This window comes from Canis aureus, chromosome 3 (genome assembly GCF_053574225.1).
Source record: "Canis aureus isolate CA01 chromosome 3, VMU_Caureus_v.1.0, whole genome shotgun sequence".
NCBI classification, from domain to species: domain Eukaryota; kingdom Metazoa; phylum Chordata; class Mammalia; order Carnivora; family Canidae; genus Canis; species Canis aureus.
The window spans coordinates 36,230,843-36,249,280 of NC_135613.1; the positions used below are offsets into that span (position 1 = coordinate 36,230,843).

Here is an 18,438-nt window from a genome sequence, read left to right on the forward strand (position 1 = left end):
GACAACATAGGAGACAGAGGAATATGTCCAAAGTGAAAGAACAGGACAAAATCGCAGCAACAGACCTAAGCAAAATGGAGATAAGTAATACATATGATAGAGAATTGAAAGTAATAGTCATAAAGATACTGGACTTGAGAAGACTGAAAGACCTCAGTGAGACCCTTTCTAAAGAGACAGAAAACAAAAAAACCTGAGATGAAGAACTTAATAACTGAAATTAAAAATACACTAGATGGAGGGTTACCTGGATGGCTCAGTTGGTTAAGCATCTGACTCTTGGTTTTGGCTCGGGTCACGATCGCATGAGTCATGAGATCAAGCCTCACATCAAGTTCTATGCTCAGCGTGGAGTCTATCTACCTCAGATTCTCTGCCCCTCCCCTGGCTCATGTGCATGTTCTCTCTCTTTCTCAAATAAATAAAATATTTTAAAAAATACACCAGATGGAATAAAGAATAGACAAGAGGAAGCAGAGTAACTGATCAGACATCTGGAGGACAAAGTAATGTGAAATAAGCTAAAGAGGAGGGGGAAAAATGAAAAGAGACTTAGGGAATTTACTGACACCATCAGGTAACATTCACTTTGTAGGGATCCCAGAAGAATAGAAAGAAAAGAGGGCAGAAAATTTATTTGAAGAAATAATAGCTGAAAACTTGTAGAAACGGGGAGGAAAAACATTCAGATCCAGAAGGTACAGCAAGTTTCCAACAAAGTCACCCGAAGGAGGTCCACACCAAGACACATAGCAATTAAAATGGCAAAAAGTAGTGATGAGAGAATTTTAAAAGCAGCAAGAGAAAAGAAAACAGTTACATACAAGGGAAACTCCATAAGGCTATCAACTGATCTTTTCAGCAGAAATTTCTTAGGCCAGAAAGAAGTGAGATGATATATTCGAAGTGCTGAAAAAAAAAAACAAAAACAAAAACAAAACCTTGCCACCAAGAATATTCTATCCAGCAAGACTATCATTTAGCATAGAAGGAGAGATAAAGAATTTCCCAGATAAATAAAAGTTAAAGGAATTCAAGACCACTAAACCAATCTTATTAAAGGGGACTCTTTGAGTGGAAAGCAAAGACCATAAATAGAAGTAGGAAAAGTAGGAAGCACAAAAGCAGTAAAAATATCTATAAAAATCTGTCAAGGGATTCACAAAATAAGAGGCTGTAAGATATGACCCATATACCTAAAATGTGGGGATGAGAGGAGTAAAGGATGAGTTCAAACTTAAGCAATTATCAACTTAGAATAGACTGCCATATGCAGGAGATGTTATATATAAACCTAATGGTAACCATAAATAAAAAACTAGTAATAGATATGCAAAGAACAAAGAGAAAGGAATCTATATCACTAAATAAAAGCCAGCAAACTGTGACAGGAGAGAGCAAGAGAAGAACAGGCGAAACCTCCAAAACCAACCATAAAACAAGTAATAAAATGGTAATAAATACATACCTATAAAAATTGCTTTGAATATAAATGGACTAAATATTCCAATCAAAAGACACAGAGTAATAGAATGGATAAAAAAAAATAAGACTCATCTATATGCTGCCAACAAAAGACTTAAACCTAAAGATGCCTGCAGATTGATGGTAAAGGAATGGAAAAGCATTCATCATGCAAATAGAAGTGAAAAGAAAGCCAGGTAAGCAATGTTTTTATCAGACAAAATAGACTTTAAAACAAAGACTGTAACAAGACATAAGGAAGGACATTATATGACCATAAAGGGAATGACCCAACAAAAAGATATAACGATTGTAACTATTCATGCATCCAACATGGGAGCACCCCAAATATATAAAACAGCTAATAACAAACCTAAAGAAAGTAACTGACAGTAATACAAGAGTAGAGGACTGTAACACCCCACTTACATCAAAGGACAAATCAGCTAAATAGAAAATCAACAAGGACACTGTGGCTTTGAATGATACATTGGACCAGATGGACCTTACAGATACATTCAGAACATTCTATCCTAAAACATGAAATAAAATTCTTTTCAAGTGCACATGGAACATTCTCTAGAATAGGTCACATATTAGGCCATAAAACAAGTCTCAATTCAAAAATATTGAAGGCATACCATGCATCTTTTCTGATCATGACACCATGAAACTAGAAATCAACCACAAGAAAACAATCTGGAAAGAACACAAATATATGGGGTTAAACAACATGCTGCTAAACAATGAATGGTTCAACCGCTAAGAAATCAAAGAGGAAATGAAAAGATACAGGGAGAGAAATGAAAATGAAAACACAATGGTCCAAAATCTTTGGGATGCAGCAAAAGCTGTTCTAAGAGGGAAGTTTATAGCATCACAGGCCTACCTTAATAAGCAAGAAAAATCTCAAGCAATCTAACATTACACTTAAGGGAGCTAGAAGAAGAGCAAAGAAAACTCCTAACCAGTAGAAGGAAGGAGATAATAAAGATCAGAGCAGAAATCAACAATGTAGAAATTAAAAATAGAACAGATCAATGAAACCAGGAGCTGCTTCTTTAAAAGGACTAATGTAATTGATAAGAACTTTTAGCTAGACTCATAAAAAAGAGAAGACTCAAATAAAATCAGAAATAAGAAAGGAAAAATGACACCACAGAAATTCAAAGGATTATAAGAAAATATTATGAAAACTTATACATCAACAAATTGGAAAAACTAAAAAAAAAAAAAAAAAAAACTAAAAAAAAAGGATAAATTCCTAGAAACATATAATGTACCAAAACTGAATCAGGAAAAAATAGAAAATTTGAGCAGACTGATTACCAGCAATGAAATTGGATCAGTGATTTAAAAAAAACTAAAAAAACGAAACTCTCAACAAATAGAAGCCCAGGACCAGATAGCTTCCACAAGTGAATTCTATCAAACATTCAAAGAGTTAATACCTATTCTTCTCAAGCTATTCCAAAAAACAGAAGAGGAAGAAAAGCTTCTACATTCATTCTATGAGGCCAGCATTACCCTTATTCCAAAACCACATAAAGACACTACTGAGGGGATCCCTGGGTGGCTCAGTGGTTTAGTGCCTGCCTTTGGCCTGGGGCGTGATCTTAGAGTCTGGGGATCGAGTCCCACATCGGGCTCCCAACATGGAGCCTGCTTCTCCCTCCTCCTGTGTCTCTGCCTCTCTCTCTCTCTCTCTCTCTCTCATAAATAAATAAATAAATAAATAAATAAATAAATAAATAAATAAATAAATAAAATCTATCTTTAAAAAAAGACCATTTTATTTAAAAAAAAAAAGACACTACTGAAAAAGAGAACTACAGGCCAATATCTCTGATGAGCATAGATGCAAAAATCCTCAACAAAATATTAGCCAAATCCAACAAACATTAAAAAAATCACTCACCATGATCAAGTGGAATTTGTTCCTGGGATGCAAGTATGGCTCAATATTCACAAATCAATCAACATGATATGTTACATCAATAAGAGAAAGGTAAGAACCATACAATCATTTTAATAGATGCAGGAAAAAAACATCCAAATTGTTAAGGAAAAAGTGAAACTTTCCTTATTTGCAGATGACCTGATTCTCTATATTGAAAACCCCAAAAGACTCCATCAAAAAACTACTAGAACTGATAAAAGAATTCAGTAGGGTTGCAGAATACAAAATCAATATACAGAAATCTGTTACATCTCTATACACTAATAATGAAGCAGAAGAAAGAGAAATGAAGAAAGCAATCCCATTTATAATTGCACAAAAATAATAAAATATCTAGGATAAACTTAACCAAGGAGATGAAAGACCTGTAGTTAGAGACCTACAAACACTGATGAAAGAAACTGAAGATGACACAAACAAATGGAAAGATATTCCATGCTCATGGGCTGGCATAACCAATATATTTAAAATGTCCATATTACCCAAAATAATTTAGAAATGTAATGCATTCCCTATCAAAATATCAACAGTATTTTTCATAGAGCTAGAACAAACACTGCTAAACCTTGTATGAATCACAAAAGATCCCGAATAGCCAAAGCAATCTTTAAAAAGATGAACAAAAGATGAACAAAGCTGGAGATATCACAATCTCAGATTTCAAGATACACTACAGAGCCATATAGGAATCAAAACAGTATGATAGTGGCACAAAATAGACACATGGATCAATGGAACATAATAGAAAATCCAGAAATAAGTTCACAATTATATGGTCAATTAATCTTTGATAAGAAAGAAAGAATAGCAGTCTTTACGTTCTGTCTCCCTTTCTGATATTTCCCACACATTTCTTCTCCCTTCCCTTATTTTCCCTTTCACTATTATTTATATTCCCCAAATGAATGAGAACATATAATGTTTGTCCTTCTCCGACTGACTTACTTCACTCAGCATAATACCCTCCAGTTCCATCCACGTTGAAGCAAATGGTGGGTATTTGTCATCAATGGGAAAAAGTTTATTCAACAAATGGTGCTGGGAAAACTGGAGAGCTATATGCAAAAGAATGAAACTTTCATTCATGCTCAATATCACTCATCATCAGGGAAATGCAAACCAAAACCACAATGAAATACCACCTCATATCTTTTGGAATGACAAAATTTACAAACACAAGAAAACAAGTGTTTCTTCAAGATGTGGAGAAAAAGGACCTTTAGGCACTGTTGGTGGGAATACAAACTGGTGCAGCCACTGTAAAACAGTATGGAGATTCCCCCCAAAATTAAAAATAAAATTACCATATGATCCACTAATTCCACTACTGGGTATTTAGCCCCCAAATTGAAAACAATAATTCAGAAAAGATATATGCATCCCTATGTTTATTGCAGCATTATTTACAATAGCCAAGATGTGGAAGCAGCCCAAGTGTCCATCAATAGATGAATGGATAAAGAAGTGGTATATAACAACAGCGGAAAAGAAGTGGTGTATACACACACATGCATGTTTGCATATGAACACACATACATATTCACACAATGGATTATTACTTAGCCATTCTAAGTTCCTTCAGAACATCTTTCCAAGAACTTTTATTTATTTATTTATTTTTTAGTAGTACAGAGAGTTTAATCAATGCCAAGGTTACACACCTAATAAGTGCAGTCGAATTTGAAACCTGACAGTGTTTTCTAACTTATTTTTTAAAATTTTATTTAAATCCAATTAATTTATGTATAATGTATTATTGGCTTTGGAAGCAGAGGTCAGTGATTCATCAGTCTTATGTAATACCCAGTGCTCATTACATCATAGCTCTCCTTAATGTTCATCACCCAGTTACCCCATTCCCCACCTCCTGCCCCTCCAGCAATCCCGTTTCCTATAATTAAGAGTCTTTTACAGTTTGTCTCCATCTCTGATTTCTTCTTGTTTTATTTTTTTCCTCCCTTCTCCTATTATCCAGTTTTGTTTCTTAAATTCCCCCATATAAGTGAGATCGTATGATAATTTTCTTTCTCGGACTGACTCATTTCATGTAGCATAATATCCTCTAGTTCCATCTACATCATTGCAAATGGCAAGACTTCATTTTTTTGATGGCTGAGTAATATATGTGGTATATATATTATATGTATAATATTATAATATATATTATTATAATATAATATAAAGGTATAATATACCGTTTTTAAAAAGATTTTATCTATTTGAGAGAGAGAGAGAGAGAGAGAGACAGGCAGAGATAGTGACACAGAGCAGGAGCAAGGAAGACAGGGAGAAGCAGGCTCCCCGCCGAGCAGGGAGCCCAATGTGGGGCTTGATCCCAGGACTCTGAGATCATGACCTGAGCCGAAGGCAGACACTTAACCCACTGAGCCACCCAGGTGCCCCCATATCACATCTTCTTTATCCATTCATCTATTGATGGACATCTGGCCTCTTTCCATAGTTTGGCTATTGTGGACATTGTCACTATAAATATTGGGGTGCAGGTGTCCCTTTTGATCACTACATTTGTATATTTGGAGTAAATATCCAGTAGTGCAATTACTGGGTTGTAGGGTAGCTCTATTTTCAACTTTTTGAGGAACCTCCATATTGTTTTCCAGAGTGGCTGCACCAGCTTGCATTCCCACCAACAATGTATGAGGGTTTCCCTTTCTCTGAATCCTCACCAACATTTGTTTCTTGTCTTGTTAACTTTAGTCATTCTGACTGGTATGAGGTGGTATCTCATTGTAGTTTTGATTTATATTTCCCTGATGCCCAGTGATGTTGAACATTTTTTCAAGTGTCTGTTGGCCATTTGTATGTCTTCTTTGAAGAAATATCTTCATATCTTCTGCCTGTTTCTTGACTAGATTTTTTTGGGTTTTGGGTGTTGAGTTTGATAAGTTCTTTGTAGATTTTGGATACTAGTCCTTTATTTGTGGTGTCATTTGCAAATATCTTCTCCCATACTGTAGGTTGCCTTTTGGTTTTGTTGACTATTTCCTTTGCTGTGCAAAAGCTTTTTATCTTGATGTCCCAACAGTTCATTTTTGCCCTTGTTTCCCTTGCTTTTGAGACATATCTGGTAAGAAGTTGCTGCAGCCGAAGTCACAAAGTTTGCTGTGTTCTCCTCTAGGATTTTGATGGATTCCTGTCTCACATTTAGGCCTTTCATCCATTTTGAGTCTATTTTGTGTATGGTGTGAGGAAATGACCCAGTTTCATTGGTCTGAGTGTGGCTGTCCAATTGTCCCAACACCATTTGTTGAAGAGACTGCCTTTTCCATTGGATATTTTTTCCTGCTTTGTCAAAGAAGAGTTGACCATAGAGTTGAAGGTTCATTTCTGGGTTCTCTATTCTGTTCCATTGATCTTTGGGGTTTTTTTGTGTGTGTGCCAGTACCATATTGTTTTGATGATTACAACTTTGTAATAGAGTTTGAAATCTGGAATTGTGATGCCACCAGTTTTGGTTTTCTTTTTCAACATTCCTTTGGCTAATCGGGGTCTTTTCTGGTTCTCTGAAATAAGTTGATGGTGTTTTTAAAAAAGATTTATTTGAGAGAGAGACAGAGATAGTGACAGAGAGCACAGCAGGGAGGAGAGGGAGAAGCAGGCTCCCTGCTCAACACAGGGCTCAATCCCAGGACCCTTAGCAGACGCTTAACCAACTGAGCCACCCATGTGCCCCAATTCATTGAGTTGCATTGAATGTATAGATTGTTCTAGGTAGCATAGACATTTTAACAATATTTGTTCTTCCAATCCATGAGCATAGAATGTTTTTCCAGTTCTTTGTGTCTTCCTCAATTTCTTTTATGTGTGTTCTATAGTTTTCTCAGTACAGATCCTTTGCCTCTTTGGTTAGGTTTATACCTAGGCATCTTGTGGTTTTGGGTGCAATTGTAAATGGGATTGACTCTTTAATTTCTCTTTCTTCTGTCTCATTGTTAGTGTATAGAAATGCACTGATTTCTGTGCATTGATTTTATATCCTGCCACTTTGCTGAATTCCTATATGAGTTCTAGCAATTTTGAGATAGAGTCTTTTGAGTTTTCCATAGAGAGTATCATATCATCTGTGAAGAGTGAGAGTTTGACTTGTTTGCCAATTTGAATGCCTTTTATATAATATTGTTTTGTCTGATTGCTGAGGTTAGGACTTCTAGGACTATCTTGAACAACAGTGGTCAGAGTGGACATCACTGCCATGTTCCTGACCTTAGGTGGAAAGCTCTCAGTTTCTCCCCATTGAGAACGATATTGGCTGTGGGCTTTTCATAGATGGCTCTTATGATATTGAGGTATGTTCTCTCTATCCCTACACTGCGAAGAGTTTTAGTCAAGAAAGAATGCTTTTTCTTTATCCATTCGTCTGCATCTATTGAGAGGATCATGTGGTTCTTGTCCTTTCTCTTATTAACATAGTATATCAAACTGATTGATTGGCAAATGTTGAACCACCCTTGCAGCCCAGGAATAAAATCCACCTGGTCATGGTGAATAATCCTTAATGTACTGTTGGGTCCTATTGGCTAGTATCTTGGTGAGATTTTTGGCATCCACATTCATCAGGGATATTGGTCTGTAATTCTCCTTTTTTGGTGGGGTCTTTGTTTTGTTTTGGGATCAAAGTAATGCTGGCCTCATAGAAAGCGTTTGGAAGTTTTCTTTCCATTTCTATTTTTTGAAACAACTTCAGAAGAATAGGTATTAATTCTTCTTTAAATGTTTGGTAAAATTCCCCTGGGAAGCCATCTATCCCTGGACTTTTGCTTGTTGTGAGGTTTTTGATTACTGCTTCAATTTCTTTGCTGGTTATGGGTCTGTTCAGATTTTCTATTTCTTCCTGCTTCAGTTTTGGTAGTTTATACGTCCCTAGGAATGCATCCAGATTGCCTAATGTGTTGGCATATAGTTGCTTACAATATGTTCTTATAATTGTTTGTATTTTTTTGGTGTTGGTTGTGATCTCTCCTCTTTCATTCATGATTTTATTTATTTCTGTTGGTTGTGATCTCTCCTCTTTCATTCATGATTTTATTTATTTGGCTCCTTTCTCTTTTATTTTTGATAAGTCTGGCCAAGAGTTTATCATTCTTATTAATTCTTTCAAAGAACTAGCTCTTAGTTTTGTTGATCTGTTCTACTGTTCTTTTGGTTTTTATTTCATTGATTTCTGCTCTAGTCTTTATTATTTCTCTTCTCCTGCTGGATGTAGGCTTTATTTGCTGTTCTTTCTCCAGTTCCTTTAGGTGTAAGGTTAAGTTGTATATTTGAGACCTCTCTTGTTTTTTGAGAAAGGCTTGTATAGCTATATACTTCCTCTTAGGACTGCCTTTGCTGCATCCCAAAGCTTTTGAATAGTTGTGCTTTCATTTTCATTTGTTTCCATGAATTTTAAAAATTCTTTATAATTTCCTGGTTGACCCAATTCTTTTTTTTTAGTAGGATGCTCTTTATCCTCCATGTATTTGAGTTCTTTCCAAATTTCCTCTTGTGATTGAGGTCCAGTTTCAAAGAATTGTGGTTTGAAAATATGCAGGAAATGATCTCAATCTTTTGGTACCAGTTGAGACCTGATTTGTGACCCTAAATGAATCAAAGATGAGTAGAAGGGACCTTTATTTCTGGCCATTTAGTTGAAAGAGAAGGGACAGATAACAAGCAGCTAGAGAGGGGGCATCAAGTTCCAGGATGGTTTCTTGCTATATCATAGTTATTTCATCTTTGAGAACATAGGCTCTGTCAGGCAGTGCTTGCTATCCCCCATGTTGCCTTGTACTTAAGAGGTTATTAAATAACTGTGTGTGCATTGAAATGAGTTTCAAGTTTCTAGATTCAAAGATATGAAACAGATTGCAAAGCTCCAGTGATTTCTGAATCACCTAATACTGTTAGATAATCTAAGTTATTCCTTGTTTTCCCTTCTTAATTGGGGGAGAGATATCACAAGCTGACTTTTCATCCAGTCTCTAAGGCTCTGAAGAGGTGGCCCTCTTACTATATTTAACAAAGCTTTGGAAAAATGGGTTACATATCAGTAAGGATGACCAACGAGGCAAAAGGACTTACCTTGGCTCTTTTTCATTTACATCCACATTATCATAGATACTAACTTCCTGAGACCTAAGTTCTGGGATCAAGACAAGATCAAAATAGTTCATTATTAGGTACAGTTTATACACTCCCTCACTTTCCAAGTTATCCATAAAACCCAGTTATCCAAGTGCATTCCCATGTCTGTTTTATCAAAACCTGATCATAGAACACAAGCTGGAAGTATCAAAGAACAAAAAGAATCTCCATTTGGGAAGAAATTCCAGTGAGAGATTAAAAGGTAGTGGAATGCCCTAGTATTTCAAACACAGATATAAATTAATATCTATCTATCTATATAGATATCTATATAGGTAGATATAGATATAAATTTAATTTCATGCAGATTTTCAGAAAATATGAGTTATTGAAAGGATCATTTTTAGAGTAGGTTCCCATCATCCTTGAAGTGGACAAAGATGTTCTACTTCTAGAATAGTAAGTGGGCTTTTCCTATTTCCTGGGAAAAAGACAGTGTTAAGTAGAATATTCATGTTGATTTTTCTTCCATTATTTTTATTTCAAAACTGGCAACTGTTCTTCTATACTAATTTGCATAAAATTGCATCTTAGTGCATAATCATAATTAGACATTTTCAGTTTAGGATATTTACATTCCTTGGTACTCTACATGGAATTCCATAATTTTTTTAAGAGGTGGGAAAAGGGTAGAGGGAGAGGAAGGGAGAGAATCTTAAGTTCCACACCTAGTTGTGGAGACCAACATAGGGCTCTATATCACAACATTGAGATCATGACCTGAGCTAAAATCAAGAGTCAGATACTTCACTGACTATACCATCTAGGTGCCCCAGAATTCCATATTTAAGTGATTTACCACTTTGAATGAGTTTGAGACCTTCTGATATAATTATCCATAATTCATATTGGATTATTCATAAATTTGGGTGGCAGTACAATGTATGCCTTTTCTAAGTTGGCTTTTTGGATTTTTACATAGACCTCAGGAACTTTGGGGAGACTTGTGATTTTACCAGGTTTATTTACAGAGCCTTCCTTTGTTATTTAGTACAGCAAACGCTTATTTATGGAATATAATATATTTGAATTGCCTAATAAGAGTAAACTTATGACTAGAGCTCACAAACAAAAACTGACAAGTGACAACGGCCCTCTTTTATTGACAGATTCAACTCACTGAACATGTACTGAGGTTATATCATACATCAGGCAATATGCTAATTTGTGCACTACTGTTTTTATAGCAAAGAATATTCCAATGACCCATCCTTGATACAATTAATATGTGTATTGCAACGTATCTTGTCCAATTTATTATGTCTTAATTAACGGTGATTTGGCGTCAGATCCTTCAAGAGGCTGTGTGATATAATGTAAAATGCACAAGCTCTGTAATCAGGGAGACTTGGTACAAATCCCAGATCACTAAAGTATGGATGTGGGTCTTAGAGCCTCCCTAAAAAGATATCTATTTTTCTGGGATTTTAAAAGAACTGGAATACAGTAGGCACTTAAGAAATATTACTCATCTTCCCCAAAGTAGGTGATACTGTTGTGTAAAATATCTTGATTTTTATATATCAATTTTTCATTAAATGTGGAATGAAGGAAGGATTACTACTTCTCCTTCCTTGTCCCTGAATATGCTAATGTTGAGTAGTTTTGTATCAGCAATTAGTAAATGTCACTTACCTAAATCAGGCAGCGAAATTGAAAATGCACTGTTGATTGACAAAAGACACAAAAGGGTTAAGGAAAAAAACAGGTTCAGAAAGATTAGTTGACTCATCTCAAGTAACACATTGATGATTAGGTTTCTTGATGCAAATGTGTCTTGGCAAATATGTGAAGCAATCCTTTCCTATAGCTTTGTTCTGATTAACCTTCTCCTCACTTCCATACCACCACTTAAAAATGAGCTTATGTATCCCCAGGGACCAGCCATTCCCCCCCGCCCCCCGCTCCTTTCCTAACTAGACCTCAGGCTCTGCCCTTGTCCATCCACAAGATCCTATTTCCGCCTTTTAGCCTTCCAAGATGCCCATCAAATAATACAGGTATGCCTCGTTTTATTGCACATTGTTTTTTTGCACTTCACACATACTGTGTTTTTATTTATAGATATATAAATAAAATTTATATTATATATATATATATATATATATATATATATATATATATATATATAAATGGAAGGTTTATGACAACTCTACATCAAGCAAATCTATCAGTACTATTTTTTCCAACAGCAATTTCTTTTTTTTTTTTTTCCAACAGCATTTTCTTACTTTGTGTCGCTGTGTCATATTTTGGTAATTCTCACAATATTTCAAACTTTTCTGCTCTTATATTTGTTATGATAACCTGTGATCACTGATTATGACTCACTAAAGCTTAGATGATGGTTAGCATTTTTTGGCAATAGATTACTTTTTAAGGGGATCCCTGGGTGGCACAGCGGTTTAGCGCCTGCCTTTGGCCCAGGGCGCGATCCTGGAGACCCGGGATCGAGTCCCACATCGGGCTCCCGGTGCATGGAGCCTGCTCCTCCCTCTGCCTGTGTCTCTGCCTGTGTCTCTGCCCCCCTCTCTCTCTCTCTCTGCGACTATCATAAATAAAAAAATAAAGAAAGCCTTAAAAAAAAAAAGATTACTTTTTAATTAAGGTATGTACATTTTTTAAAACATAGTTCACACTTAATAGAGCCTAGTATAGAGTATATATAACTTTTATATGAACTGAAAAACCAAAAAATTTGATTCAATATATTGTAACATTTGCTTTATTGTAGTCGTCTAGAACCCAACCTATAATAAATATCTTTTTACAATATATTTTTTAATTAAAGTTCAATTTACCAACATATAGTATAACACCCAGTGCTCATCCCATCAAGTGCCCTCCTCAGTGCCCATCACCCAGTTATGCCATCTCCCCCCGCCCGCCTCCCCTTTCACTACCCTTTGTTCATTTCCTAGAGTTAGGAGTCTCTCATGTTTTGTCATCCTCTCTAATTTTTCCCACTCATTATCTTTGAGATGCACCTGGACATCCACTGTGTGATGAATATGGTGAAAGAGAACTACCCTCTGCAGATACAGAATCCTGCCTATGTATATGGTTAAGCTAAAAGGATATCTGTGAGCAAAAGTTCCAGGCCAGAAGGAAATGGAAGATAGCAAATTGCTAAGTGAGAGAGGACATTTGGAACAGGTAGACTGTTTGGTTACACAGTTAAGGAGATGGAAGGAAGTATAGTCTGGCAGGAAAAAAATTCTGTATTTTAAGCAATTAATTTAAGTTCAGTGTTTAGGGAAACACTCATCATGGGCCAGGGCCAAGTGCTAGGTATACAAAATGATCAGAAAAAGTGTCTACCCTGAAGTAGCTTAGTAGCTACTTAGTAGCTTAGTAGCTTAGTGTTTGGTGAGGGAGATCAAAAATAAATTGGTACAACACTGTATGATAAGAACATAATAAAGGATTGTCCAAAGAAACAGCACTTTTGGGAAAATCAGCTAACCTTTATGCAAACCTTGGTTTCTTCATTTCTAAAGAATACCAGCTGTATCTTACAGGGTGAGTATTAGAGCTGGATGCAGCATACCTTGCTGGATGTGCCTGGAAAAGGAGCTGAGGACTTACTCACTGTCCCTGCTGTCAATAACTGTATGACCAGACTGGCTTCTGCCAGAATAGAGAAGCAGTACAAGCAGTACAAGGCCGCTGGAGTCAGAGAGACCTGAATCTAACTCTTAGTTCTGCTACTTATCCACTTACCCTGTGCAAGTCACATATTTTTCAAAGCCTTAATTTTTCATCTGGGAAATAGGAAAGATTCCATCTCATGGGGTATTGTGACAACTGGAGGGAGAACACATGTGACACACTTCACCCTCCTTGTCTTCAGTGCCTTGGTTGCACACACCTTTGGCCTCTCCACTCCAGGGTTCCTTGCTCAATGAAGCCTTTCTTAACACTGGTTCCTTTCTTCTCTTTTAATTGGGTCAGGGTGATGGTGGCTCCTATTGAAACTAGAAACTGAGGCTACAAAAAAATCTAGAATGGCATTTCCTTCTTCTGGGTCATTTATTCATCCAATAGCCATTTATTGAGTACCTATCATGTCCTATGCACTTTTCTTTATGTTGGAGATATAGCAATGGACAAAACAGTCAATATCCCTGCCCTCATGGATTCTAGTAGGGTGAAGCAGACAAAACAAGGAAATTTATGTTCTGTCATGTGAGAAGAAAAGTGCAATTGAAAAGAGCAGAGCAAGATAAGGGAGCAGGAAAGCTGAAGGTGAAGGTTGGCTTGCCATTTTTCAGAAGATGGTCAGGGAAGGGTTCACTGATAAGGTGACTTGAGTAGAACCCTGAAGGGAGAGAGTGAGTAACATGGTTATCTGAGTAAGAGTATTCTGGGAAAGGGAAGAGCAAATGCAGAGACCTTCCGGCAGAGGTGTGTTTGGTCCTTTAAAGAAAAGCGAGGAACTCAGTGCATCTGGAATAGAGGAGTGAGAATGGGTTTAACATCTAATTCCCACGCAAAATTTATAGCACAGCTACGGCTGGTGGCATTTAATTATTGGTTTCTTTATATCGAAATCAGGCCATTTAATGAGTATTCTAATAGTGTGTGTGTCTGAGAGGAAGAGAGGATAGAGAGCCTTACTCCTTTTTTTGCTTTGTTTCATTTTGTTTTTAGAAGACCCTTACTCTTTTTAAATGCCACATTCCCATGGTTGCAACTTCCCTCTGAAGTTAATAATCAACTAGGAGTTGGTGTTCAAGAGAGGAACCCTTAATCAAAAGGCTCAACAAAAGGTAATAAAATTCCATCCTGTCTGGTTATATCTAAATGTTATTAACTGAGAAATTAAGGCAGAGAGATTTGCCAAAACTTACGGGAAAAAATCTTAACAGATCCTGCTAAAGATGAAACATCTTTCTCTGCAGGTGGTAATTTCTCTTTTATAGAGCTGTGCAGGCACAGATATTTGGCTTGTTAGGAAGTTTGCAGAGAAGCTTGTGTAGTGGGTTGGACTAGATAATATGGATTTCTCTTGTTACTCTGAGATGCTCTGACTCCAAGAAAAAAAGGTTTCTCAGGAATATTAATAGATGTTATAAGACATACACTAGATGTTAGGGAGAGATTGATGATCCAAATTTGAGTAGAGAGGTTCAGGGAAGGTGTCCCAAAAGGGATAATACTTGGCCATATTTTAAGGGAAGACTAGAACTTTGATAATCAAAGGAGGTTGGAGGAGGGCAGGTATATTCAATACCAAGGGAATATTATGGTTAAAGAGTCATGCAATACCATGGCAAAGTTAGGTCTTGGGGTATTTATATGGGATAGTAGAGAGTAGAGATCTAAGCAAGAGAGAGAATTGGACAGGTAAGAAGGGAGCTGCCATAAAGTATTTACTTGCCATAGAAAGAAACTGGATATTTGTTCTAAAAGTTGTAAGGAATCACTCAATAGTTCTAAGAAAAAGGAAATTAGGTCTGCACTTAAAGATATCAGCATTCTCTTCTGGATCAAAATTTTTTTTAAAGATTTATTTATTTATTTTAGAGAGAGAGAGAGAGTAAGCAAGTGAGTGAGGTGAGAAGAAGGGCACAAGGAGAGGAGAGAGAATCCCAAGCAGACTCCCCACTGAGCACAGAGCCCAACATGGGGCTGGATCCCACGACCTGAGATCACAACCTGAGCTGAAACCAAGAGTTGGATACTTAACTGACTGTACCACCTAGGTGCCCCTCACCTGGATCAAATTTTTATGGGACCACAAGCATCATAATTTTTTGTCAGAAGCATCTAACCTGCTAGGGCCAGAGAATGCCTTTGTGCATAGGTCTTACTGACCACTGCAGCTCTATTTCCATAGTCAGGACTATAATTTATGAACCCAGATATTTTGTTGGATCTCTTGGTAGATCTAGATCCACCAGACATTTGGGCTTCAAATCACATAATTTTGAGGCTTTATGATTGAAAAGAACTTCAAGGTAGAGTAAAAATTCCATGCCAATATGCCTTATGACCTTAGGGAAATTATTTTACCATCCCTTGCCTCATAAAACATAGATCTATGTTTCTATCCATTTCTACAGATTAGAGAGAGAAATGCCTCTAGAGACTACTCAGTCTCCCTTCTATTCAAGAGGAAATGCTGGTTGGATCATGATTTGCCCATGACTGCACATTGAATAAATGGCAGAGCTGAAACTAGAATCCAGGCCTCCCATCTCTACAGCTAGTAAATTTGTAAACTTCTCAAACATTGCTACTTAGTTGGGGAGATCTTGGAGGGTCCTTCTCCAGGTCTAAGACCATGAGATACATGAACCAGTCAGCTGGGAAGTTCATTTTCCCCTCTCTACACACTGCTTCTCACCAGAGAGGCATATTAGAATATGGAAGTGTAGACAAATAAAACCATCTGAACTTGTAGGGCTATAAAAGCATAAAAGGATGTAATTAATAACCTAATGGTTAGTGGGAACAGGAATATATGCCAAAGGTGATAAGAAAAAAATTTCCTTTCTAGACTTTGCTTGATTTCTTCTCTTTACCCTTGTTTACAACTCTTTATCATCAATTTTTTTTCCCAAAAGGGATATTGTTACAGTCTTATTAGTATCTGTGGGTGTGGTTCACTCACAAATTGGAAAGGAGGAGACAGGTGTTAACTAGGGCCTTTGGTTTTAGCTTCAGATACCCCCTGTACTGTTTCTGAGGATAGGATATATAACTACCAGGCTGGCACTGCTAGTTCTCTCCTGGAAAGAAAAAGTAAAAAAAAAAAACTTTTTACCTTATATTTTCTTTCAACTTATTTTTCTTCATTTTAAATCTCTCCTTTTCTTTCTTGAAGAATTTCCGTAGTCTTTTCAGTGCTTCTTTTCCATCTAAACTAAGAGGAATCAGGGGGTGTAAATAGCATGACATTTGAGAGAGTAATAGAGATGGAGGAGGCTCATACAAGAACACATCCTACTGCAGGTAGAGGCAGAAAATGCCTTATCAACTTCTATGCTCTTCTTTTTTGTTTAGATACCAATATGAAATAACACCATTTAGCTACGAAGGGAATTACACTTCCATACAAACTTTCATCCACCCCAAATGGTCTCTATTTTGAGGATATGAAGCAAAGCCTTACTTTTAGAGGAGATGACTTAGAGAAGCATAGTTTATAAATTATGTTTACAAATATGTTTTGGAATTTCTGGCTCTTGAAATCCACATCACTGACTTTTAATTTACTGAATGATGTCACAACAATGGTGGTACATTTACTGCCCAGCTGATGATTACAATCCTTCCAAATATGCTCTTAGATTTTTTTAGAGGGTAGGGAGAGGGAATGATACACCCGCACAATTCTACCCAGTGTGGATCCCTACTCTTCCCTTCAACCCCCAACCTTCTTGCTTTTTGACCATTGCTGTTTTCATTTCCACAGTATGCCCCCAATAACTAGACTTGATGAATAATGCCCATTTGAACAAATATTCCTGATAACATGGAATTCTTAGATAGTAAATTAAGCCAAAATCCCAGAGACCGCCTTATTAACTTGCAAAGACACAGGTTAAGTCATACCCATTGGTTTCTTCCTGGGAATACTATGATAGAACTGCAGCAAGTTTTATTGATACTTACCTCTCCCTTCACACTTATTTCCTAACACAATATTAAAGCCCTCTACTTTGAGAGGTGGACATTTTCTCAAAAGAGAAAGCAATAAAATTAAAAATTAAAGCATATGGTTAAATACAATCACAAGTCTCTTACTCATCACAGTGTAGTATTAAAATATTTTATCTCCACTCTTGATGCAGATCTTCCCTGAGGATAATAGGGTCAAGGGAAGGGGATTGTTTCTTCAACTCTGGTTTTCCTACACTAATAGGGAAATACCATTAGCTACAAACTAAGAAAAAAGAGAAACTCACTCTATTTTTGGGTAGTTGCTCTTTGTTTTATAGACCTCTTCATATACTTCTTCACAATTTTCTTCTGAAATAGAAAAAAGTGATTTTCATTTATAATGACAATAATTCAGATTTCATGAGAAGTTACTGGATACCGATCAGGTGTTAGGTACACTTTGATGTCAAATAGATTTTTTACATAAGCATATGGTAAAAATAATTAAACTTCTATAAAGGTATGTACAAAATGAAAATTCATATTTGCTTCTATCCCATTATTCCAATCTGATCTGATGTAGTCAAAGAAAGCTGGTTTATTAACAAATTCCTTCCTTCTACCCTCTTACCATGCATATTTCATATATAGTTTTCAGAGTTTACTAAAAATCTGAATGCTGAGGCAATAATGGAGAACTGAAGCATCTTGAGTAATCTTTCTTGATAGCATGGCTTTAGCCTAGCCCAACACATGAGCTTCAAGTACAGATACACTTTGAGGCTACCCTGCAAGGGAATGATTTTCAGGCTTAAAATGTAACTCACATACAGTGAGTTTAGGAGAGTCACTTAAATCCTCCATGCCTTAGTTTCCTGTCTAAAATGGGGTACTAAGTTTCATGATCTCCAAGGTTGTTTCACCATCTAAATTTCTGACCTTCTAAGGAGGACAAAAGCAACCAGATCAGCATTTGATTATAACCTCCTCTATTATTTCTTTATCCATGCATATTCAGTAAATAGCTTTGGAATGTCTCACATGTGTCTGGCATTATACTAGGGGCTAGAAAAAATAGCAAGCATAAAGAAGATAACAATCTAGGAGGGAAGACAGTTACTAATGTAAGAATCACAAATGTATAAAATTATAACTATAAAGTGCTGCAAAGGAAGGCCATGATACTATGAGATTGATGAGACTGTACACCAATGGGAATATTTCCTGGGGCAATAATGAAGGAGCTGGGACCAGAGGAGACA

The 18,438-nt window shown here is 36.5% G+C and overlaps 1 protein-coding gene across 3 annotated transcripts in view; it reads right to left on the minus strand.

Moving 5' to 3' along the window:
* FYB2 (FYN binding protein 2) overlaps nucleotides 1–18,438 on the minus strand; it is a 133,192-nt gene that overhangs the window by 20,220 nt on the left and 94,534 nt on the right. For all 3 annotated transcript variants that reach the window (XM_077891917.1, XM_077891916.1, XM_077891918.1), the window contains exons 12-15: nucleotides 17,482–17,545; nucleotides 16,338–16,436; nucleotides 11,201–11,229; nucleotides 9,503–9,563 (exon numbers count right to left, since the gene is read on the minus strand). In XM_077891917.1, coding sequence (XP_077748043.1) covers nucleotides 9,503–9,563; nucleotides 11,201–11,229; nucleotides 16,338–16,436; nucleotides 17,482–17,545 — 253 coding nt within the window. The remainder of the gene's footprint in view (nucleotides 1–9,502; nucleotides 9,564–11,200; nucleotides 11,230–16,337; nucleotides 16,437–17,481; nucleotides 17,546–18,438) is intronic.